This window comes from Echiichthys vipera, assembly GCF_963691815.1.
Source record: "Echiichthys vipera genome assembly, chromosome: 7".
Classification (NCBI taxonomy): Eukaryota; Metazoa; Chordata; class Actinopteri; order Perciformes; family Trachinidae; genus Echiichthys; species Echiichthys vipera.
In genome coordinates this window covers 15,843,646-15,868,917 of record NC_139832.1, presented here as the reverse complement: position 1 = coordinate 15,868,917, position 25,272 = coordinate 15,843,646, and the positions used below count along the sequence as shown (strand labels likewise).

The 25,272-nt window shown below is 40.6% G+C and overlaps 2 protein-coding genes across 2 annotated transcripts in view; one reads left to right on the top strand and one right to left on the bottom strand.

Annotated features, from left to right (window-relative positions):
- kcnd2 (potassium voltage-gated channel, Shal-related subfamily, member 2) overlaps positions 1–19,940 on the top strand; it is a gene marked incomplete at both ends in the record, with an annotated part of 32,930 nt that extends 12,990 nt beyond the window's left edge. Inside the window, 5 exons of the mRNA XM_083916028.1 lie at positions 15,244–15,406; positions 15,860–15,958; positions 16,877–16,975; positions 17,957–18,177; positions 19,763–19,940. Coding sequence (XP_083772154.1) covers positions 15,244–15,406; positions 15,860–15,958; positions 16,877–16,975; positions 17,957–18,177; positions 19,763–19,940 — 760 coding nt within the window. The remainder of the gene's footprint in view (positions 1–15,243; positions 15,407–15,859; positions 15,959–16,876; positions 16,976–17,956; positions 18,178–19,762) is intronic.
- A 1,989-nt stretch (positions 19,941–21,929) lies between these two features.
- LOC310949115 (trace amine-associated receptor 13c-like) lies at positions 21,930–23,735 on the bottom strand (the record flags this gene model as incomplete). The annotated part of the gene is made up of 2 exons (XM_083916447.1): positions 21,930–21,994; positions 23,060–23,735. 2 exons carry the CDS (start codon positions 23,733–23,735, stop codon positions 21,930–21,932), a joined length of 741 nt encoding a protein of 246 aa, XP_083772573.1.
- Positions 23,736–25,272: the final 1,537 nt, after the last annotated feature.

Sequence of the window (25,272 nt, the reverse complement as noted above, 5' to 3'; positions counted from 1 at the left end):
TATTCAACGTATGACAGCTGTAGTTACTTTGGTGTTCAACAAATACAATATGATTCACAAGTCTACATTAAACTACCCAGCAGCAGTACATAAAACGGATTGCATGATTAGAAGAATATAATTTGGCACACATTAACCAGCAATGTTAAAAGGCTGCTTACATGAATATATCACTAATGACGTAAAATCTGAAAGTGGCCAATCTGACTTATGAATACTTATTTTTAATAAGCCTGTGAATGCTCTCATTCTCAATTATTTTTAATACTTTAGGGTACATTTTGCTGAAACAAATTTGTGGAAAAAACTTGAACTTGTAACAGAGGATTTGAATAATAATGCATTTTATTCATGGACACCTTATAAAAATACTCAAGGACACCTTACAGGCACAGTTAAAAACTAGCAGAAATACATCAAGACATCATTTGATCAAACAAAACAGTAATAAACAATAATAAGATCCTACAAAAGCCTAGATATACAGTCTTCAACAATGCAAGTCTCAGTGTGGTTATAGCCATTAGAGACAGAATCAGACTGGATATATTTTTAAAAGCTTATCATAGGTGGAAAGAGAGTCAATATTGTAAATTACTTGTGGAAGTGAGTTCCAAAGACTGGCAGAACAACTGGAGACTCTAGACCCTGTGGTAGTCAAGTGGACAAATGGTGTGTGGTTAGTTGAAAAGCAGAAGAGGATCTGAGAGTACGGGAAGGTGTGAAGATGTTAATAAGTTCAGAGAGATACAAAGGGGCGAAGTTGTGAAGGGCCTTAAAGGTGAGAAGCAGAATCCTGAAATAGATGGAGTAACAGGGAGTCCTGTAATAAGATGGGCAGTTCTGGACTGACTGAAGTTTGTGAGGACACTAGAAAGGAAGACCGTACAGGAAAGAATTACAGTCAGTCAGCACAGGATGTAACCAGGGCATGAATGAGAATAGCAGTGCTCTTCAGTGTGAGCAACAGACAAAGATGATTAATATTTTGTAGATGAAAGTATGCAGATTGAGCTGTTGATGTATGCTTCAAAGGACATTGTACTGTCAAGGATGAAACCCAGTCTCTTGACCTGAGGGAATGTAAGAACTATGAGAACTAGGAAGAACTATTTCCATTAAAGTATTACTACTTTTATTTCAGAAACAGATCTTTTCCAAAACAAAACTCTTTGTGTATTCAGTTCATGGATCTTTTCAAAGTCTACATGCAGGTAGTGAATACGCACTCCAGGAGGTTAGTTAGGCTACCAGCTAACAAGGTCACACCAGGAAAGCATATTGAAGCTTTGAAATGATAAATTCTAATCCTATAAATGCCTTCTGTTGCTGTAGCGGTTGGATTTCATTGACTTAAAAAGTGGCAACAATTGAAAAGCTTTACTTAGAATGGGATAGACAATAGTTACTGAAGATTGATATGTTTGTCTAGGTGTTATTGAAGTGTGGGTTCTGCTCCCACTGGAAGGATTTCCTGCCTGTGTGTCTCTCTGCAGGCGCCCTACACAGGAGTATCTCAACTGCTTAAGGATTGCATTTCCATGTGGGGATTTTCACTTCTTTTTCAAGGTATTAGTGGAAAACCGTAAACAGTTGATTATTATTTGTATTTCTTCCCTTAGCCAATTGTCCGTAATCCTTGTGGAGAAGCTTAAGAGTTAGATTTCTGGCATGCATTGCCTTATCTTTACATAACGGACACAGACAAATGGAGTGTCTGGTTTCGACTAAGCCGCGCATTTGGACCGAAAAGGCAAAGACAAGCAATTGAGTTGAGCGGAGAAGAGAAAAAAACATCTTTGACAGTTAGCCTTAATAAAGCCGGACACTGCCATCTTGCGCACTCTCACCTGCATGGAAACATGCACTACATTTCTGATGTAAATGCAGTTGGCATATGTGGCAATGTGCTTTGCAGTTTTCTGGAGGTCACAGGGGGATTATGCCTGAGCATTCCAGGAGATAGATCCAGCAGTAGACTCTCTAATATGACATTCAGTTACCTCCAAAGGTGAAGTGGTCTCCTTCGGAACCAGAAATCAATTTTGCATGGACTTTGCTACAGATTTTGCCTCCGGGCTCTTCTCCACACATTTGTGTACGCATGTTGGTGACAGAAAACAAGCTGCGTCTCTGCCGTACCCACTCCCATCGTCTTTTCTATGAAATGGCATCCATCAAAGTTAATGGGCTGTAATCATCACCACAAATACACTGTCACACGTCCCACTGCTCGCTCCTGAGTATTCAACTCCCAGTCAATGGGATGTAAAGAGTGACAAGCGTGAGGAACACAATTTCCCATATCATTAACGACTCCAAGTAAGAATTGGAAGAGAATCCAAAAAGCGGTGCCTTTTTTAAGTTCTTAAAAATCTCGTCTTTGGGGACTGTAGAGGAGAAACATTTATCAGATGTGTATGTGACATTCAGTCAATACTATTGACGGTGTGTTTTTGGGAACATTGTCATCTTGTGAAATAATTCTTATTAAAGTATGTCACTCACTGCCGACAGATCTGCTGTGTGGTAGATTAATTTTCCAAGCAGCCAATCCTGCCAGCTTTAAATCATGGTTCGGTATACTGTTGTATATCTATCTACTTATCTCCAGGCCTTATGCTGCTGGACTTTTGATTATAGGCTACATCACACACACACACACACACACACACACACACACACACACACACACACACACACACACACACACACACACACACACACACACACACACACACACACACACACACACACACACACACACACACACACACACACACACACACACACACACACACACACACGACTCTTTCAGTGCCTGGTATGGCAGAGCTCCAAGAAGACCATCCCTGAAGTATTTGTGTGTTTGATATGATGTTTTAGCTGTAGCATCCCCAGAAGACAATTTGTAGGCCTTAACAGATGGAGAAGTCCAATTAGAAAGCGGGTGAATGAATGGGAGAGATGGAAGACAAACGTTCCAACTCTCTCTCTCTCTCCCCCAGGACAGACTGCTAATCTTAGAGTACAGGTACAAAACCAACATAATTTCTGTTTTGGAGGGCAAACATTAAAAAAATAGAAATAAAAGCTAAAAAGCAGGCTGGAAAAAAAAGCTCCTTTGATTTGATTTCATAACACTACACAGTCAAAGAGGGCTGCATTGAATGTGATACAGCTTGCTCTAACTCCGCATCTACAGTATGTAAAAATACCTCCTTCTGTTGTCTGATTCTTCAAGGGCAGACATCCCACAAAGCAATTGCCTTGCCATCAGCCAAGACCAAAAAAAGGAGAAGAAATGAAAAAGTGCTTAAATATAGCAACCCCCTGGGATAGTGGGAGGGAGGGCGTGCTGTAGTGTGATTAAAATGAATAACCTTCATTCAGTCACGATTGTTAACGGTACATTCGAATGAGCTGTCCGTGGTGGAGCCAAAGCTGTGCCTTTACACTGCCTGTCTTCAGAGTGTTAACATCATTATTCATCAGGAGGCCTGTCCTCTGCAGTGACAGAGATGCTGAAGTTATAAATAATGGGGGAGTTGTGTCATTAAGTACACATACTTTCTCCCACTGGCCCAGGGTCAGTTTAATTCAGCCACCCCTGCTGTGGAAGCAGGGATAGCTATACACCCTGTTGATGACTAATAGATTGTGTGGATGCAAGACCAATTTCCATCAGCAAAATGACCTTTCGGTTGTGTTGTTGTTGTTCCGCACATGGCCCTGAGTTATTATTTTTTGTGTCTTTTTTTGATTTGACAGGAGAAGTCTCGTGGAGTGAAATGGAAAAAGTAATGATGTCCCTGTGCGCATGAAGTGGCGATGAGGTGGGGATATGGTGGATATGGCTGCAGCTAGCAGCTCTGCTCTGCCCCAAGGGCCAGTCAGCAGCTGTTAGGAGAGATGCAGCTCTTCCCAGCACTTCCCTACAGGTTCTTGCTGGTTCCTGGGACAGGCTGTTATCTGGGCTCGCTGCTGTCGCCAGCCTGGCTGCCGTCCACACTCTGAACGCTCAGTAGATTTTTACGCTTCACCACTCTTTCTGTCTCATCCCAACCTCCGCTATTCCCCTCAGCTTCACTGTGAGATTTTGAAGTGTTCCTTTGAACTTGCAGCTGTTTTTCCTTAAATGGCTGGAATTTGTACCTTGATGTTTGTTTCGAGGACACTCTGAGGAATTTAAAATGTTTCTTTCACTGGTATAACAAATAATCCAAGGCCATTTATATATTGAGTTCTGCATTTACTTACAGTTCTGCATTTACTTACAGTCTCTTCATGGAAGTGTAGGTTTGCATGTATGAGGAAGCAAACTTGAAGATGAGGGACTGCAGTTGTTCGGTGTAAAAAGCTGATCTAGACAATTTAAAGTTTTCTGGTGTTGAGCATGAGGAAAATCAATCTCTTCCGGCCAACATGAATTATCCTGAGACTTTCTTTTTTCCTCTGAATTCTAGAAATATATTTGGCCTGCTAAGCATCACTTAGTTTGCTTGCCTTAAGTCTTTTTTAAGCATTTAGAGTAACATCCACCTGCCCAGAGACTGCAGAATAATTGTCACTCAATCTTAGAAGTTTGGTCTCGACTCTGGAACTTTTTGTTCATCAGAGGATGAAGTTTGCTCCGTTGTCTGAGAGCTGTTGAAACACAGGCATAGCAGTTCTGATAACAAAGCATTCACAGGTTCCAGCTTCCAAAATGAGAGGAAGTTGATTTTCTTTGTCTTCTATAATTGGAAATGAAATTTACTTTTAACTATTGGTCAAGACATCAGACTTCATGGCTGGTAATGGGCATTTTCAATTATTTTTTGACATTGATTTTTAATAGTTTAAACTGTTAACATATTAACAATTATTACTTTAGCAATTTTTTAAAAAAGCTGTCAGAATTGAAACAGCAGAGGCTGAAATGTCTTGTTTTTCCCAAAGTATGGGAAAACTGGATTCACAAAAAATGCAAATCGAAAGTATCTTTCCTTAAACCCTCCGTGACTGGTAAATGCCCATTTCTTCTTCTTTTCGGAGAACTCCTCATGAAGAGGAAGCTTACCTTTCATGTGTAAAGCTGGAGTGCCCCTTTTAATAAATAAATTAATAAAACACTCAATAGATTAATCAATACTGAAAATAATCGGTTATTACCGCTATAGTGGCAAAAACTTGAAACTTAAAAATTGTAAATGTTTCTTCACGCTATCTGCAATTTTACCAAGAGCACAAATTCACTGAGAATCTGATGACTCTGTTCACGGCCATTAAAAGAAGCAGATTTTTTCAGATACTGTAGCTCATGAAAGCACATGCAGCAAACTCAGAGTTAAAGGGCCATTTGGTGGAGGGTGCTGATATCCAGCGGCTGCTCTGTGTAGAATTGCACATCAAAGTTAATCTTGCGCCGTCTGCTCTGGTGCCGCAGAGCACTAATCTGCTGTCAGTGTAATGAGGCTCCTGGACCAGTTCCTCCCTTTCCAACGCAGAGGCACTAATCCTCTAGACCTTTCACGTTTCACTCTTCTCCATCACCTGACCACACAACAAAGGTCACATGGGTCACTTTGAAATCTCAACTAGTTAATGCTAGTTGAACCAAAAGAAGTGGTGCATTTAACTCAATAGTCTTTGAGTCTAATAGGTGCTGACCCAAAAACACAACCGCCAAATGAAATCGTCACCATTCACGTGTGAGTATACAATACTTTTAATATGCATAGCAGCAGAGTAAACGGACGCGTTTTAGTTCCCTAGGCTTTCCTCAGCGTTACTAAGACAATTGTATTATTGAGGTGTTTGTAAGGCATGTGTATGTTCTTTGGTTCTGCACATGATTGTTTATATACATGCATGCATTTTCTTTGTGTGAGCGTTCTACTCACATTGATCTCTCTTTGGGTTAATGCATTAACTGAATACTATATTTCCTCTGAATACTGTCATCTTCTGACTAATATTAATCATTTATATACATAACATTTCAATTTTGCTGATATTGTTCTGATAAGGTGCATCAGCTGTTTGATAATGATCTGGCTGCTTTTTTAAGAGGGGTCACACCCACAATTGCCTCAGTAACGCTGAGGAAAGCCTAGAGCTGAGATGCCTTCATTTACTCTGCCGCTGTGCATATTAAAAGTATCGTTTACTTACATGTGAGTGCTGACAATATCAATACTAGTTGACCCTCTGCATAGATCATGTACAGCATACATTGATTTGGTTCAATGTGTCTGTTAGGGGGAGTTTCACATTACCAAATTCAATGAAACAACAATACAAACAATACTATTAACATGTATACAGTATTACTAATGCTGCTATTGCAATTACTTCTTAATTTTTCTCTTAATGGGTCATACCTAAATTTCAGTGCTTTCACCTTTAACCTCACCTCGTGCCTTCAAACACCAGAGGTGAGGTACTTCGCCGCCTGCTAGATCAAAGCTTTCTGTGTTCAAGAAAATGCCCCTCTCATTCGGCCGCATGCCGATTAACCTACGATGAATACGGAATGAGTTAATTAGCATAATCGCTTCAGTGTCTGATGATTTCATTTCATTATCACGTTCTCTTATAATCCATAGCTCTCGCACCCCTTCATGCTTTCAACCCCTCTTTCATGTTCCCTTTGCCCTCCCAATTCAACCAAGAAGCAGTGTAATTGCATTATCAAAATATTATAGTGACGTTGGGGGAATATATTTTTAGCCCCAGGCTCTTTAAAGTAATGCAACGAGGATGGGCAGATTTCTAAACATGAAATGACAAATTAGACTGTGAGCGATGCGAGTCAGTTTACCTAGTTTCATCATGTCCTGACTGAAGACTTGCATCATCCAGACCTCCCCCTGACATTCACAAATTACTCTCATATTTGCTGTTTGCAGGGTAGCATGATATTTTATGGGTCCGTGGGGAAACTTAACCCTCGTAAAACTTCTATCAATACAAAACAGCCATTCATCTTGTAATTAAGAGAAATTGCCACAAAGAATTGGCTGTAATCATGACGATCAAGAGCTGAAGTAGAGGTGACTTGGCACATAATAGCAGTGGAATGGGGGTGTCTTTTTTGCATAGGACAGCATTTGTTTCTTAAGTGTCAGCAGGTGTAAACAGAGTCTGGAGAAAAGCAGAAGAAAAGAAAAGTGTCAAGCAGGCTGTGCTAGAAATGCATGATAATAGAAAAAGGAGGAGAAAGAGAATGAAGCGTTTCATCTCCATCTCATAGTTAGAGGCAGGTCCAGGCAGAGGAAGGGTGAGTCAAAGTCAGGAATGGAAGAGTGGTAGAGAGGAAAGCTTTTTATCATCCCTGACTCTTAAGAAGATCTCCCAAATGAGAAAGGACGTGCATGCTAATGTCAAAGCCGCGGTGATAACTAGCCGCCCGCTTTCACGGGGTGAGGGTTAAGCTGGGATTTGGAGGGCTGAGGGAATATGTTTGATATGTGAGCGAGAGAGAGATGAGGTGCTTTTTCCAGAGCTATACGTGGGGGATTATTCTATATGGTTTATCTGTGTCTGCATGGTTAAAAGAAGAGGAATTTCACTGGCCTTTATTGGTTCTGTATAGCTCCTGAGGCTCCACAGTGAACCTTCAGCTGGAAGATCAAAGCCACTTTGACACTGCTGCATCACAAAGTTTTCATTTACAATGCATTAACACCCATTGGCATGCAGCCATGCATGCTATGGCTGTTTCCTTGAACACCACATGCTAACCTTCGGTTCTACCCATCGCCTTTCACAAATCTGCAGAGACTAGATCTCAGCAGGAGATCATCAGCTCATCTCTCACATCTACTCCTCTCTGCATTTTACTGCATTTCAACATCCAGTCAGAGCAATGTAGTCTGTGCATTTTTTTTTTACCGTGTTCACCTTTCTCAAAGTTGTCCTTCCCTGTAGCTATTGTTTACAGTTACACATACTTGAGTGCTCTGTTTTTCCTTCGACGCGTATTACACCAGGCAGTGCAGTCCTCTGGCTCCCTCCTATCTCTGCTTTCCTATCTCCCTATTATGTTGTGCAGTTCTGCCAGCCTCTCCTTCTTTCCCTTATCACCTGCAGTGAAAATCTAGCAGGCTAATCCCAGCGCCTGTGGGATTCCCCCCTCTGTAATGATGTATATCTGAGGGATAGCATCAGAGCAGAGTCCTATCAGCCCACACACTCTTAATCCCATCAGTCTTTGGTGTCCAAACCCAAGAGAGGCAGCGTTTTGGATGTTGTGCTCCCGGACTGCAGCCAGAGATGCAGTGCTGAATATCAGGAGGGATTCGTGGTGTTTAGGGATCATGTTAGAGATCATGTTCAGTTATTGTGCTTCCGATTCTTGAAACCTTGTGGTTGTATCTCCCCGGAGGATTTCATTGCAGTGGTACATACTGTAGCTGTGCCACTGCATTGCAAAATTCCTGCAGGGTGATGATAGCCACAAGTGATGCTGCCAGTCTCTCTACATTACAAAGTTTTTATTTTACAATCTCTTCTCGGTGGAGATACAGAATGTGCTTAATATTTTAACATGCTGACCAAAACACAAAACAGATTTGCATTTGCTTCATCAATAATATAGATTTATGGCACACCAGAGAGAGTTTTCCTTTGTTCTAGCTTCACTTACCCTGTAAATGCAGTCGCCGTTTGCTGCATTTCTCTTTTCCTACTCTGTGGTCAGATTCATGATGCCTATTGGCACAGAACAGAACGATCGCATTGCCTTTCCTTTCTTGTTTTTACACAGTCAATTTTTTATGAGAGCTCTTAATGTGATATAACCACCCTCAAGACCTCTCCTGCAGTGCACCATAAATCTTGCGGTCTTCACAAATACACCCCAGAAAATTTATATCTTCTTGTCACTCATGTTAGTATGCCTCTGTGACATGGAGGCGGCATAATCCATTTTCTTGAGATTCTGGATTCATAGTTGTATGAGCATGATGGAGTTCAGGAGGAAAATTACATTTTTTTTGGTACATCTATTATTTAACTGTCAGCAAGGATGAATATTGTGCTCTTTCATCCTTCTGGAAAAAGAACAGAGAACCGTATTGTCATGGAGCTCCATTTGCTCCTTGTCATGACTGGTAACAAACTGGACCCTTTCTCGGCTGGTCAGTGTAAGTCTTCATCAGTTCCGTGTCAGGCCTTCAGATAACATTTTAATGTTGTGTCTGCTCTGACGATCTTTGATCCTGTGCTGCAACTTTACATTTCACATCACGCCTGCAGGACATGTCACCACCAACAGGATATCCGATACTTCCTGACCTTGCCACTCTCCCCTTGTCTCTGTGCTGTTTTAATGCCCCTCTCTTTCATTATCAGCTTTTGATTGGTACAGTCAGTGACAGTATCAGTGTTTCAGGATAATTGACAGGTTTTGGTCTCACAGGTTTGGAGGGCTTGTCTGTGCTGTAGAAACCATTGAACTGTGAAACTGAGTGAGTGATTTACCTCAGGAAGCACTGATAGGGAACTTGGTGCGGTTTGTGCGATGGCTGGTGAAGGTCAAACAGAAAATCATGCATTCACCAAATTATCAAGGACATGCTGATGACACTCAATGCAGAGACCATGTTCGGAATTTACCAATCTCATCTTTTTGAAAGGATAAAGAAATGCTCATGCCATGTCAGACTAAAAGTGGCTGACCCTGACTTCTTTCCCCACAATTAAGTGCTTTTTCAAATTCTTGTATTGAGTCAACCATGACTGAACACACACAGAAGATGCCAGTGAGTCCAGTGAACGTGTCTTGGGTGATTTGCTTCCATATAATCAAAAAGAAACGCAGAGTGAGATGTGAATTCAAAGCAATCCCATGGAAGAAGGTGAGATTGAAATTAATTTGGGACTTAGATTATCAGATCGCAGGCCACTCAGCATTATTGGCATGAAACAACAGATATAGATGATGCATGAGATAGGACAGTGTGCTTAATTCATCTTGATTCTAATCAGCTGATCAAAAAACGCTTAATGTATTAATCAAATTAATTTCATTCCTTTGCTTCTCATTGAAATATCAAAGAGGAGTAGATCAAAGGGCAGTTTGATGAGATTCAATGTCTTTACCATGACGGATTTAATAGAACAGCACCAGTATCTCTATCACAGGGATTTTCTATATTTGAACGCTTTGACCTTCATCGCTCACATCAGTGGAATCAAATTCTGTGAGGCCATTTTACTGCTTTGCTTTTATTCTTGCACTTCACTACAGATACTTCTGCAGGAATTTCACAGTAAAACCCAGGAAGTGGAAGCTAGAAGCACCATGACAGAGGTGCCATTGGATGATTGGATTTTAACGCTGGTGACAAAGCCCTCTCAGCTGAAAGATCTGCCACAATCCTCCTTGGATCCTAATTGTCAGCACTGCTAAGCTGTTGGCAGTGATCTGAACTGGCGTGCGAGTTGATGGGACAGAAGAACTTACTTTAGACCTTTATGATTACATCAGAAACATAAGCCTGTGCTCACCTCAGTTAAGAGGTTTTTTTTTATGCAAGTGTGGCCTTTCTCCTGCCAACCCCCCAAACTATTTGATAGGTTGGTTTATTTCTTTGAAGCAGATGCAGTGCTTAAAATGATCAGAACAGGTCAGATTTGTGCAATTTAGGCTCATTTTACCTGGAAAGATTTAATTTTGTTTGAATTTTAGAAAGAAAAGAAGATCTGCCCTCTCTCTGAGAAGAGTAATAAACCAATGACGTGTCTGTGAAGTCATCCAGATAACTTGTTTTTTTTCTCTTTTTTTTCTTCCCTCACTTCCCACTAACCAGATGGCATTCAGATTTCAGACACAGGGTTCTGGAAGACAATCAAGGAACAAGATTGCTTGTTTAGGAAGGGGGGATTGGTTTAACTCTGTGTCAAATTAAAGGCCCTTTTACACAGGCGAGTGTATGTTCTTGTGACTGCTTGTGTGTGTATGTTCCTGTGCATCCAGGCGTGTCCATGCTTTTGTCCATGGCTCGCTGTGAGGCGGTGAGGTCATGTAAAAAAATCTGTCTCAGAGCACACACTGATGGGAGACCACACGGCTTTGGAGGTCAATGGCACAAACTCTGCAACGCAGGTTGATACAGGGACTCATGAATGTTTGATTGGTCTATTATCCAAACCAGGGCAGGGACATTCATTCCCCCACTTCTGGAATTCAAATATTCCTTTAAGTCTGACATTTCTCCCACATTGTCTGAGGTGAACCCCCAGTTTCACTCTCTCTCACTGCACCAGGCTTCATCTGCAGTGCTGTCATCTCACAGGACAATTCTACAGAATGCGCTGTTTTTAAAACCGGTGTGAGTACAAGCGCAGTATGGTTTCAGGTGGGTGGAACTGGGGAATTGATACTCAGTCATTCCGACACTCCTCTTCCTCCTCTGCAGGGTGGATAAGGATCTGGCCATCCATCTTTGTGTCTCACCCATGTCAGCTGAGGGTAGCAAACGTGGGTACCTGGTAGTCGGAGACAACAAGAACAAAGCAGGAACATTACTTTAATCTCTCGTTGCTCCTAATTCCTACCTCTGCCGTCATCCAGGAGGCAGAGCTTTGTGTATCTCAGCTTCTCCCTTATGAACAATCCATCACTGTTAGGGTTTCTCTCCAGTGTGCGCCTGCTCCTTTCTTTTTTCACCTGCTCACTGCTATGCTTTGCTTTCAAAAGAAAGGGACGCAATATTTTCCGCAGATGACTGGTCAGGCTTATTTTCGCGTAAAGCAGCATATGCCACTCCATTGGAATACAACACATGTGAGCAGTCACATTTATTTGAGAGAAAGCTTTCCTGCATCTTTTATGTGGATCTTTTAATAGGCTTTCAACGGTACGTGTAGAATCTGTAATTGACACCTGCTGTCAGGCTTTATCGGTGATTACATAGGAAAATTACTTGACCTGTAATGAACTGTAAAACTAATGACATCTGTGTGAGATTACTCAACTTGAAAGCAAACTGTTGTACATGAAGTCCCATCAAGCGTGATATTAAAATGTCCACTTTTACATCTTTCCCAAGCTCTGTAAAAGCCCAGGCCGCTGGGCCCAACGTGACGGAAACCTGAGGCTAATGACTCAAGCAGACGGCTGCAGGCATTAGACAACTTCATTTATGAAATAGTCAACCTCCCGTGTAGCGATACATTCACATTACCCTGCCTCACTTGAGAGAGGCGCTGCTGTCACAGCCACTGAGCAATGCTGATGTCCTTTCCAACCTGTATTCATCTTACTCTCAGGAGGTAATGGTCTTCTCAGGTCATTTGCGCATTAGGGTCTCGATCATTCATCTCACCCACCTGCAATCCTGTGGATTGCCGGTCCTGCGCAGCACATAAACTGATGTTTAGAAGACAAGGAAAACATAGTGAATCATAAATTTGCTCCCTTTATCTAATGCCCCATTGTGGTCTGTGGTCTAAAGTGTCTGCAGAGGGATATTCATGAACATGCAAGTTATGTTTTGTGTGTGATATGTGGGTATAATTTACAGGTTTGTGCCTTGGAGGAAATCCGTGTTGTTCCCAAATTACTTCATGATGTTGAATGTCGATAATCCCCTCTCTGTGTGGCAACAGAATGTCTTAATACTGCAAAATATTTAGTTTGTTAGTCTTGGTAGTATTGGTTGGCAAGAGAGTTGTCTATTTCAACTGGAAAACACACCTTAAACTCAAACTTTACTGACTTTGCTGAATCACCATTGTCACAAACAAATCAGTAATCAATGGAGCTCCCATCACTGGTTAATGTATGCAATTATGTTGTTCCCTCGTCAAATGTTTATTAAAAGACCACAAAGCCACAGAAAAAATCATGATAAGATAATGCTGCCTCACACAGTTGGCTGTTGCATCATTAACCTTACCCTAACACTGTCTGTCTAGTAATGGCCGAAAATGGATCCACAAATCTTTATGACTGTGTCAAACGTACTGAGTGCTTTTATGGATGAAATAGATTCAACATGCTTCCAAATTACACTCCTCTTTCTGCTGCTTTTGTTGTTATACAGCAATGTTACATAGTGCAGCAACCACACTGAATGAATGAGCGAGGACCAATTGAGTCGAACTAGAGTTGGTTGAACAAGACCGAATTAACCGTTCTCTCCAACTGGGACGTCTATGGCAAGCAGTTTTAACATTTAATCGAATCACACTCCTATCTGTAATTACATTTTAGATATCCAAAATTCCATTTCTTCTAGTCAAAATTGTTTTCTTACTAGTCCGAATGATAATTAAAGACATCCAAAATGACATTCTTCCTATCTACAATTGTCATTTTAGATATCCACAACATCATTCTGACTAGTGCAAATGATGTCACTTTTGCCATTGTGCCATGTATATTGGGCTTTCAATTCTAGATACCCACAATTACATTTAGATATCTAGAAGGAACACTCTGGATATTTGTAATGAAATTATTAATAGTAAAATTGCAGTTGTACATTATAAAGTAATGACATTTTTACTAGTCAGAATGTATTTTGGATAGTCAAAATTACATTATGGATATCTAAATGGTTTTTAATTTGGGATATCTGAAATTAAAATTATGACTAGTAAAAAACTGGATTGTGTGGCAGTTTTTCTTACAGTAATATTTCATTACAGATTTCTTGAATTTTCATTCTAGATATCTTGAACAAAATTGTGGATATCTAGAATTGAAAGCCCAATACACATGAATAGCAAAATAGAGGTCAATTGTACCAGTAAGAATTATCTGAAATGTTCTTTTTGACTTGGACAAATTGAATTACAGATATATGCAATACATATCCAGTCTAGCGATTAAATTTTAGAACATCTGCTTTTTGCCCCTCAAAACGATGGATCACTGTTCAAGGACATTTCTGTAACATCTTATATGGACTACCTACATACAAGTGGGATTAATCAATGCATTCATATGCATATTTTATCTTTAATAATTAATTAACTTAATACAGTATGATTGGTAATGCATTGTAGAGACATTCTGTGGGGCAGGCAGCACAGACAAACTGACACCATATTTTGCAGAAAGTATAAAAATTTGAAGGAACCAATTCTATGTAAAAAAAAAAAATCACTGTTTCCATCACCACATCCCAAAAATAGAATCTGTACTGAACTGAACATAACAGTTTGAACTAGCAACATAATGATTATTACTACTACTATTAAACAGAATCAGTGCTGAACGTCACATTGGTAAGAACGTTGATTTGTTTGCCTATGTTGTGCACACCGAACTGCATTTGAACAATAACGCAAATGCTCTGCATGAGTCGCTAAAAATCCTTGAAATGAATCGAAAGAAAAGTGATTTGAGATCATGAGGAAAGCTTGATTTTAGCTTTATCTTGAGCACAGATAGGTCCGACTGCCCTATAGAAGACATGCACATTAATCTCTTTAATGAGGATGATTCAGTTCCATCTGACATAGGCTACAGTATGTACAACCATTAATCTGTTCATGTTAAATGTAGCCTTTTCAACATTATATAATGTTGAAAAATGACATGCTTGTGCTCAGATCAGATCAATGTGTCGTACATGATTTCCAAAGAGCTGCTTCTCGCTTGATTTCAAACATCAATTGTTTCAATGTCGTTTCACTGCATTTAGTATGTAAGGTCCGTTTGGATGTTGCAAAAGGAACAAAATGGGGGCTCTTTGGTGCACAGATCTATTTGTTTCAAGAAGAATCAAACATACAAGTGGCTATTACTGAGGCCCACACACTTTTCTCCAGGGTTCAGCATCACACTGTTCCCTTCCCCTTTTGCTTTTACTTGATGCAATACTACTCCCCATATCTTTCCCAAGCTGCTTGGCTAACAGAGGTCACAGGGGATGTGTAGCGCATTTGGCCATGATGTGAAAGCATTAGTTGGTGCCAGCAGGTGTGTAATTATATATGAAACAGCGTTTTAAAAGAGGAACATCATGAGTGGATGTAGAAAGTAGGCCAGGACGAGGAGACTTCAGAAAAGAAAAGTCCTATTTATTCCTCACCCACTTCAAATGTGTGACTCTGCATTTGAAGCTGTGAAATAATCCAAGGTCACTGTAACTATTTCAAGACTAATAAAAATAACATTAAACAGGCAACAACTTAACATGATGAAACAAGCCTCCAGGGTGAGTTCTTTCAAAGGAATATATTTTATCTTCTTGTTTTTCTACCCAGTGTGCTCACTGTTGTCTGTTTTCTGTGTTTCAGGTATGGTGACATGGTACCAAAAACAATCGTGGGGAAGGTGTTTGGGTCCATATGCTCTCTAAGCGGGGTGCTGGTCATCGCCCTGCCTGTCCCTGTCATAGTGTCAAACTTTAGCCGTATCTACCACCAAAGCCAACGGGCAGAGAAACGACGAGCCCAGAGGGTACTGACTCTCCCCCTCCCTCTACCTCTCTCTACTTTTCTTTCTCTCTGCCTATTTATTTTGCTTCTATCTGGCTCTTTCTTCTGTCCCTGTCTTATCCGTACGTAACAGAATGACAGGGCAAACACTATCTTCCAGAATATTAATCTTTTATTGTATTTCTGTGTATGTGTTTATTGGGTGGGCTCAACTTCCTTGAGTATAATTCAGTGGGAGAGAGAAATAAAAGAGGGAATGACAATGACTGAACAAATGATCTTCAGAGTATAGTGTCAGCAGCTTTTCAATAGCAATATGTGCATTTCTTCCTAAAAGTGTTTGCTAAAGCAGAATTTCCTAATCGTAGAGTTAAGCATGGCCTCTAAATACTGTGACTGCCAGAGGGAGACAGAGTCAATTAGTGTGACAGACAAACCGTCAGGGGCTAAAACAGAGGTCTGTTTGTTCAAACAGAAATCTCGGCTTGCTAGAATCCGCGCTGCGAAGATTCGAGGCACTAATGTCTATATGCGCTACAAACAAAATGGGCTCCTGATCGACCCACTGGAGGAGGTAACGGGACCAAGCATCGGCTTGAGGGCTGACTGACCGGGGCCTCGCTGACGCTTGCATGCTGCTCTGCTCGGGGGCCATGCCACTATCACACACAGGGGTGGGGGGAGGGCTTTTCATGCTGTTACACAGGGGCCGCTGTCATTCCAGTGCTTCAGTGTGATCGTCGTCTCTCTTACATCATACCTCTCAGCTGCAGCATTGACATGCTTCCTCAACACTCTCTCTATCCAAACAGCAGGAGGGCCAGGCAGGCACACTTGCCTTCTGGTGGATCACAGCCATTACAGTCACACTGACTCATGACCAAGCTCTGCATGTCTGTCCAACAGGGTTTGGAGGGGAAGGAGGGAACCAAAGCTTTGCTGGACAGTATGTCGCCTATGGAGGCTGTCTGCTCGGCCTGCATCTCCTCTAAACTCTGTTTCTGATCTGCTGTGTGTTGTGTGTGTTATTTCTCAAGCATCCAGGTTGTAGTGCAAACTAACACGACATACCTTCCATCCCAGAGCCGTGCAGAGCTTCATCAAATTGTGTAGCGTGTTGTGGTCCAGAATTTGTGATGTGTTTGGTGTAATCTGTTCAGTCTATGTAGTTGTGCCACTGCTGTTACACTGAAATGAGCTCTAATTTGACTTTTCTGGTCCTTTTCACCTAATCAGCGAAAGAATGGCAAAACCAATCCTATCAGTGAAACATGTTGTAGTCAGCCACTGTCTCTGTGCATCTCTAAAACATCCCCATCTCACTAGGTTCTCAGTAGATTGGCTGCCGTGCTACAGATCAGCATTTCAACCCTCAATGCTTTGTGTACTCTCCACTACATCACAGAATTAGCTGTTGCCTGAGACTCTGTTTCTATGCAGAACCTTAACATGCTTATCTACACTGTTGCTTCTTTACTTTGTGTGTTCAAAGGCCTCCAAGCTGGCAGGACAAGCCCTGGTGGCGAAGCCCCCCAGCCCTCCTTTTGAGAGCCAACATAATCACCTGCTGCACTGCCTGGAGAAGACCACGGTAACCTCTTTTTTTCCCCTAAAACTTGAAAGATGTACACTTACTTTGGCATCTTTCATTCTTACTCGGTAACAGAGGTTAGAATAGCTCACTTTAAAATGTTTCTTTTATGTGAAATTGCATCACTTTTGTCTGTACTGTATCATCAGGGGTACCAGTCTGTTACAGTGTGTTGCAAATAGAAACAAAGTGAGTTTTTTCATCCATGCACAAACTGTACAATCTATTTTATATGCAGCATGAGTTAAAAATAGCTGTAAATGGCGCTGGGAAATTTAGAGTCCCCTTGCCAGCAACATGCTAATGATAACATTACTCAGGCAGTCAAACAAACTAGCATTATTTATCTTACGCTATTCATAATTTAGAGAAGTAAGAGCGTCTCTAATGCTTGGCTGTGATATTAGTTTTTACACTTGCAGTTCTAAACCCTGTACAGAGACATGGACAGGCTGTAAATCAGGACTCCCCCCTCCCCCTCACCACCACCACCACCTCCAGTGAAAGGCCTGCTGGCCGTTTGGGAAAAGCTCCATGAATGCTTCATGCCATTCAAAAGGCAGCGCACATGTTTACATTAGGCCTCTCATCATGGTGTGCATTATATATGGCAGAAGTGACAGAAGGAAGGTATAAGAAAGGTGGCATGATTCAAGGCATGGTGTGACTCTGCCACCTGCTGGCTGAGCGTAAACATATTTGGAGCCTGACCTTCAAGTCATGCTCATTTGTCACAGGGATAACAGTTGTGAATGTTTCCACAGATGGCACTTAATATGGACATCTGGGCCAATATATATTTCTATTCCCTTGATGATTCATTTTCCAATTATTAAACAGTTTTGCAGTAGATTCTGTTCAGTCTGTTTAGTCTTTACTGTGAAACATCTTCACTCATTATTTAGCAGAGCCAATCATTGATGTAATAGAGTGATTCATGAGCAACATTGAATCCAAATTCTCCACCATCCTCCTCTGCAGAATCATGAGTTTGTAGACGAGCAGACGTTTCAGGCCAACTGCATGGAGATCTCTGTGATGAACAAGTCGGGGTCCTGTGCGTCTTCTCTGTCCTCATCTCCACATGGCCTCAGCTCGTGCTGCTCTCGGCGCCACAGGAAGAAGAGCAGCTTCAGCTTGCCCAGCACAAACAACCAGGAGCTCAGCACCATACAGATAAGAGAGAGGCCAGTGGCTAACAGGTAGTCTCTCAGTCAAGCTCTTTTGTCTGTCTGTACATCTCTGTCTCTCTCGACTCACTCACACATGCATGCAAACAGCTGGGGTGGGTTCATTTATACAGATATATAGACACTTATATTATAAGCAAGTAAAAACATTTTGTCATTGTCCAGTGAAAATCATGTATCACCATATTTAGTTCTTATAGTTTCTTACAGTTCTCTCATGTCTTAGGTTGAAAGATCTGATAATATTTTGTCACAAACCTTTTTTTCTGAAATGTTTATATTTTGGTGTACATACGGACAGGGACAACATTTAAGTTTCAAATATGCATTTTTTGGGCATGTTTGGTTCCATAGGTGGTTTTATTTTCTCTGCACGATTTAAAGACATCAGTCTATGAGATCTGTGCTTGCAGCACAATACAATGCATGTCAATCAAATTGTGTTTGTGGTGCTCAAAGAAAAATTTAAAAACAGCAAGATGTCCAAAGTCCTAAATACATGCCCCTGGTTAACCTTAACCCCAGATGGGGTGTTTAGTGGAATATGTTAGTCTAGTGTGCCTGAGTCTTTGATACTTTGTCTGACTGAAATTTGTGCAAGTACAAATCTACGGCCCTGACCACAGCTCTGAAATATCAGCAGCCTAACTGTGTATCGATAAATCTGTGGTGCTGATTTGTAATTGTGCCTTTTTCATTCAGTGCCACCCTTCCGTTCATTTCGACTTGAATCTCTAATATTCTTTAAACAGTAGCTTATATAGCGGGTTACTTAAAAGAACCGGTCTTCTCATCCCTAGATTGATCCCATTGGACCATCTCCCTTTTAAAAACAAGTTGCCTGCTGCCTGTTACTCTGAATAATTCACATTGGAGTTTTCAGTGGAATTACTTTCTACCAAAGAAATAGTCCCTTCTCTCTGTGAAAACAGTTGAAGAGCTTGTTCCAGTGGATTATCCATTGCAACTAAGACACTGGCTGTTGCTGTCATTTCTGGATGTTGTGAGCTGCACAAATCAAATTCAATTCACCTCTATTTTTGGGGGGCACAGTACAGTAAAAACCTCAACTATCTGTATTTCTTGATACTACAAGGGGTGAGTGAGAAAACTTGTATTTTATAATCTTTGTGTGAAAGGTTTCACACATAGGTGAGAATTAGTTTTCATTAACTTGCCTGCCATTACATGTGATAATATAAATTTATTGTCTGAAATTGAATCTGACATACACCACGACAGTAGATACTGCACACAAACAGTTAATGAGAAATTGAACATGACCACATGCATCCAAAAACACATTTAGCATGTGGGTTTTTACATATTTTTTTAAAAGATGGATCACATATAAAAAGAGTTGTTTTTGATACAGTAGAGGTCCAAACTGAAAACTGAGATACATACTTAATGAGCAACATGAGCCAATGCTCCTTTTGTATATTCACCTTGTACAAAAAAACACTCTGGATATTTCTGAACCATGGCTTTTACAGTATACGAGTATAAGAATAAAGAACTCTATGTAATAAAAGCTTTGTATAAAACTCTCACACGGTCAAGCCTCTCACCCTCTTTCATCCTGTTCCTTTCACAGCCGCTCCAGCCTGAATGCCAAACTCGATGAGACTGTGCCCTTGAAATGTGACAAACCTTACATCACTCCTTCCATGGTCAGCCTATCTGCACCGGTGGTGACCTCATCAGATGGGCATGGCTCCACCACCACCACCGCATACTCTCAAAGCAACATTGTCCGAGTATCTGCCTTGTAGATGTCATGCTTTTCTGATCAGCTAACTGGTCTGAAGCACTAGATGCTGAGGAGAGGGACCACCGAGCATCAACCTGCCATACTCTAGAGGAATTATAAAATAAGCAGAAGTCTGAAGTTTTTGAAGTAGTGATCTCATCTGATGTCAAACTTTGTATGGTATAAGAATGATCTGGACGGCTGCCTTGGAAGTAAAAGCAAACCAGCAGATCATGCTCCATTAAGCACAGCAGAGCAAGGTGTTGGGATTGCGTGGTTATCGTTGTTGCCTAAAACTACTGAGAAAAAACTTTATTTTTGAATATGTAATGTAGTTGTATTTGATGTCTTCTGATACAAAGGAGGAAAGGCAGATGTTTAAACTCATTCTTGATGGCCTCTGATGACAAAGCACACATATTCATTAACTGAGGTCCATCTTTGTGAATATTACAACATCTACTTATACATTAGACTCATTCACTTCACTCATCAACCAGTTAAATAGATTATTTTGAAACCCCTCAATTACCTGGTTTCTGATAGTTAATTAACTGTTGTAAATTCAGAAAACATACAGCCTCTGGAATGGACAACTGCTGTGAATATTCATTAACTGACTCATGAACTGGTTGATGTCATCTCTTGATGAGTAAAATATACTACGCATCCTGACATGTTTGTGAAATGTGCAAGTGAAAATGACAAAATCTGTGTTAACTTACATATTTGACATTCTGATATGGATCTATGTGAAAGCCACCATCATTAATTAACAATTGATATTGAGAACTATACAGGGTACATATTAGTTATGTTACAAGGTAGAAATATAAGTGAATGTTCTCCGCAACTTAACTAATACTAACCCTTCTGTGAGCATCTGGAAAACCATGTGAAAGACTGTTGAACATCAATTCCAGTGAGTTGCTCTGAAATGATAATATCTATTATTAATAAGAGCAATTTGGCAGATTTCACCGTGTTAAAGGGTCATTTTGTACATTTTTCATATTGTAAATATCTCAGTTAGAACTTTATCACCTGCGTTTGAAGTTGGCTCCTCTTATTTCTAGATTTAGTTGAAAGTTGTTGGCATAATATTTCTGTCTGTTATCTGGTTGAATTAAGAATTTGCATGCTGTCATTGCAGAATTCTGTTTTATTAAAAGTATGTCTTCTTGTTCGAGGTTTGTCAGTAAAAATGAGATTGACGAAAGGAAACACAATGAGACTGGTATGTTACGATGTAAATTCTGCAACGCTTTGCTTTTAATGAAATGCAAATCTTGTCATGGAGTACATATATAAGGGGTAAGGAAAAGGGACAAATAATCACACATTGTGCATTTGGTGCAGTGGATAGAATAAATACTGTAGCTCTGCTGAGTCATCCATTTAATGCGCCATGTCTTTTGTTTTTTTTATGGAGCACAATTAGGTGAATTTCATGTTTTCCCTGATTACTCAAAGAGCATTACTTATAATAGGATTGGATAATAATTAGGTCCTGCTAGGACATGTGAGGACCTGACTGGCCCAGTGGTGGGTCCTGCCTGCAGGGTCCCTGGAGATAGACGAGCAGGCCTCGGTGATTGTTTGACAGAGCAGCATCCCCCTGCTGAGCTGATCACGTCAGCCCAGGCTGTTTCTCACAGCATGCAGCGTCTCTGCTCTGCAGTGTTTAATAACTGCTGCGAAGTCAGCCTGCATAAAATCTGAGATAATGCACAGACATATATAAAAAAATATACCTCCTATAAAATTCACACTTTCACATCTGGGATTTCATTTAGTTAATATTTGTACAATGACTAGACAAATGTTAACTATTTTAATATTCAGTTAGAAAGTGAATATTAAATATGATCATTTGGTCTAGTGCCACTCAAAGGTATATAGTCGAAAGTGAAAATATTATCACTTTTTATTGAATATAGACATAAACTTGTTTCTAAGCCTATAAAACTCTGTCCGAAACTGAGGGTTCACTGCAGCATATATTATTGGGTCACTCAGCGATGTGATGCAGGCGATAGAGACTGACAGAATCTCCACATCCTGAATGATTTTTATCTGAAAAAATATAGAAAATGAAAAAGTGTATGAGAACATGCACTCAAAAATACAAGTTAAAAGCATGTTGTACTTAAATGACATCCTGTCATCCTCACAATTTTATAACTTCTGGCACCATGACATTGGTAAAACATTGCTGAAACATCTGAAAGGACTTACACACTAAGGCTGGGTTATTTACTTACTACAAACAAAACCTTAACACTCTTTAACAAAATGCCAGTAAAAGTTGCATCCTTGCCTCACAAACACTTACCTGTGTATTCTTGTTTCTGTCAACAAAGGTATTCTTCAGGATAGTTGTGATCAGTGGTAGCCAGAACAAGACGAAGGTTATAATAATGTAGCCAGCACGTTTTGCCATTTTACTTTCCTTCTTTTTGCTTGCTCTCTCTTTACTTGCTTTAGAAGGCATCATGCAAACAGCCCCTACTGCCTCCATGTTTTGTTTTGCAACTTCTGTTTCAGGAAGATTATGTGAGACAGGAAGTAATGAAGACACTTGATCTACAGTAGCAATAGTCCGTATTTCTCCGGCAGCTTGTCTTGGTTCAATCAATAATACAGAAGTGGATTTGGGATTTTCCAAGGGAACGTGGGTGCTTGTCTCTTTTGCGTTGTCAGTTTTCACTCTCTCTTTGGACTGCTCCTGAGTGTCAAAATTGCTTGACACCTTCTGCAGCTTTGTGTTTGATAGTTTCACTTCAAAATGTGTGCCACAGGGATTGGGCTGCTCTGTTTTAAAAGCGTTATCCTCATTCTGCACTGCAACCTGCACTGCAGGAGAATGAAGCTGTCCTGTTTCCAAGCCAGTTGTCTCTAATGTATTTTTAAATTCTTTTTCATTATCTGAAACAATGAAGGCACATTGTGGAGCTTTTATTGAGGCCGGTAGAGCAGCTGTAGAATCCTTGTTGGATGAATTTGTCTCAGCTTGTGTCACTAGTTCCACAACAAAAACTTTGCTCAGGGTCTGGGTTTGCTCTGCATTTTCCAGCGCTGCAGTTTGTTCTTTCTTCTGCTTATCTTCTGTTTCGTCTTTTTTTGAAAGAGGAAAAGTACCTGCATCAAATATTTTGCGATTATGTGATCTTACAAGGGTAAATATGCAAGCATAGAATCCAATGATAACACTAAAGCAAGCTGTCCAAAGTGGGAACAACATGTAAAGTCCAAAGGTATCATAGGAGGAGGATGTTGCTTCTGATAATCCTTTGCATCTTTGATGCACGGGTGAGTCCTTCACAAAAATCAGACAAAAAACAACCACCAGAACAGCCAAGATCCATGTGAGAGGAGTCAGTACCATAATCCGTCTTCGCCTTTGACTAGTTTTGAAGGGTTGGGCAATGGCCTGGTACCTTTCTGCACTTATGCAGGCCAGTGTCAACAGTTGGACGCAGCAGCTGAAAGAGAAAGAGGCCACTTGTGTATCACAGATCAACTCGTCCACTTGTCCTCTTTGATACACAGTCATGATGATGCTTAAGAGAATGGGACAGTCAATTATACATCTCAGAGTGTCTATGACAGCAAGATTCACCACAAGTGCATTATACGAAGTTTGCAGTGATTTCTGGTGGTAAACTGCGAGTATGACAAAAAGATTTGCTACAATCCCCACAGCAGAAGTGATCAACAGAATCAAACTGTTTGCCACTAAAAAGGTGATGTCAGTGTATTCCTCCCAAATTGTGTGGTTCCCAGAGTCCCGGTCAGGTGTCGGCTCAGCTCTCATCTCCAGGTTCAAAGAGTCAACGTGTTTAGTTGTGTATCTTCATTCTCTCTACGCCGCCTGCACATAAAGTACATTAAGCCTGCTTCGCTTGTTGGCAAGTGATTCTCCACTGAGTGAATAATATTAATGGGTGAACCTGTAGCTCGGACAAGTATCCGCCCTTTTCATTATCACCCCACTGCAGCAGCAGGTCACCTGGGAGTCCTCACTGTTCACATTCATTAAAGACTGTGATGTGTATTCACAGCAAATACTGCTGGGGGAAAAAAGGATGGTTATTAATTGAAATGTATTTACGTCATTTATTTCTCAATCCTGATATACAACTTTAAAAAGCCAACCAGGGGCTTAAAGCAGAAATGCAATGACTATAATGGTACATTGTATGTATACATCATGTGTATGAAGTGAACAGCTGATCATTTAATTTAATACAGTACCTTGCAAAGGTTAAAAGCTTTGCATTAGGCATGCCAGATGGATGACTTGGGAGTTCTTGAATTGGCTCAGGAAATAAAGAGGGCCATGCTGCTGGATTATAGCATGACATTGTGTAATCCTGTTTGGAGATAAAGTGTGAAATGCTCTTTGCTTCAAATGTGCAAGCTTATGGACTATATAATCTGGGATTAGATCAACACAATACATTTTCTTCCTGACCATCCCACAAATATGTTCGATCAAATGTCTGTCAAAATCATGTAGATAAAACATTAAGTTCTGGGAAAAAAAACTTTAATGTGTCAAAAAACATTCATCAAACATCTTGGTGCTAAAAAAATAACCGTAAATATTTTAGGGCGCTGTAAACTGGAACAGGACAAAATAAGCAGAACCCCCAGACTATTTTTTACCAACAAACTAATGAAAGGCCTAACACATTTACAACAGGACTATTCAAAAACATTACATCGGGGCACCCACCACTAAACTGATGTATATGCTGTAATCAATGTTGTTATGTTGCAGCCTTTTGCTAGAATTGTTTAAATTAATTCAATACCCCATATCAAAGAAAACAGGATTTTTGATTTAGCTCAGGTGCCTTCCATTTATCTTGATCATCTTTGAAAAGGTTCATGATTGGAGCACCTACACTTCAATTCAACTGTATGGACATGTCTTACAGCTAACAATACATGTCAGAGTGAAAACCATATCATGGGGTTGAGGAAGCTGCCTACATAGACAAGACTGTGTTGAGGAACAGATCTGGGGAAAGGCTACAAAAGTATTTCTTGAGGGTCCCACGAGATACACATGCATATGTAATTTTTAAAGGGAAGAAGTTTGGAACAACCAGGACTCTTACTAGAGCTGGCAGCCTGGCCGAAGAAAGAGAAACCCTTTGGGCAGAGGGGCCTTGTTAAGAGAGTTGACCAAGATGGTCACACTGGCTGAGCTCCAGTGAACCCTTTGTGGAGATGGGAGAAACTTCCAGAAGGCCATCCATCACTGCAACACTCCACTGATCTGGGCTTTATGGCGAGTTGTCAGACGAAAGCCTTTCCTCAATGAAAGACACATGAAAGCCTAA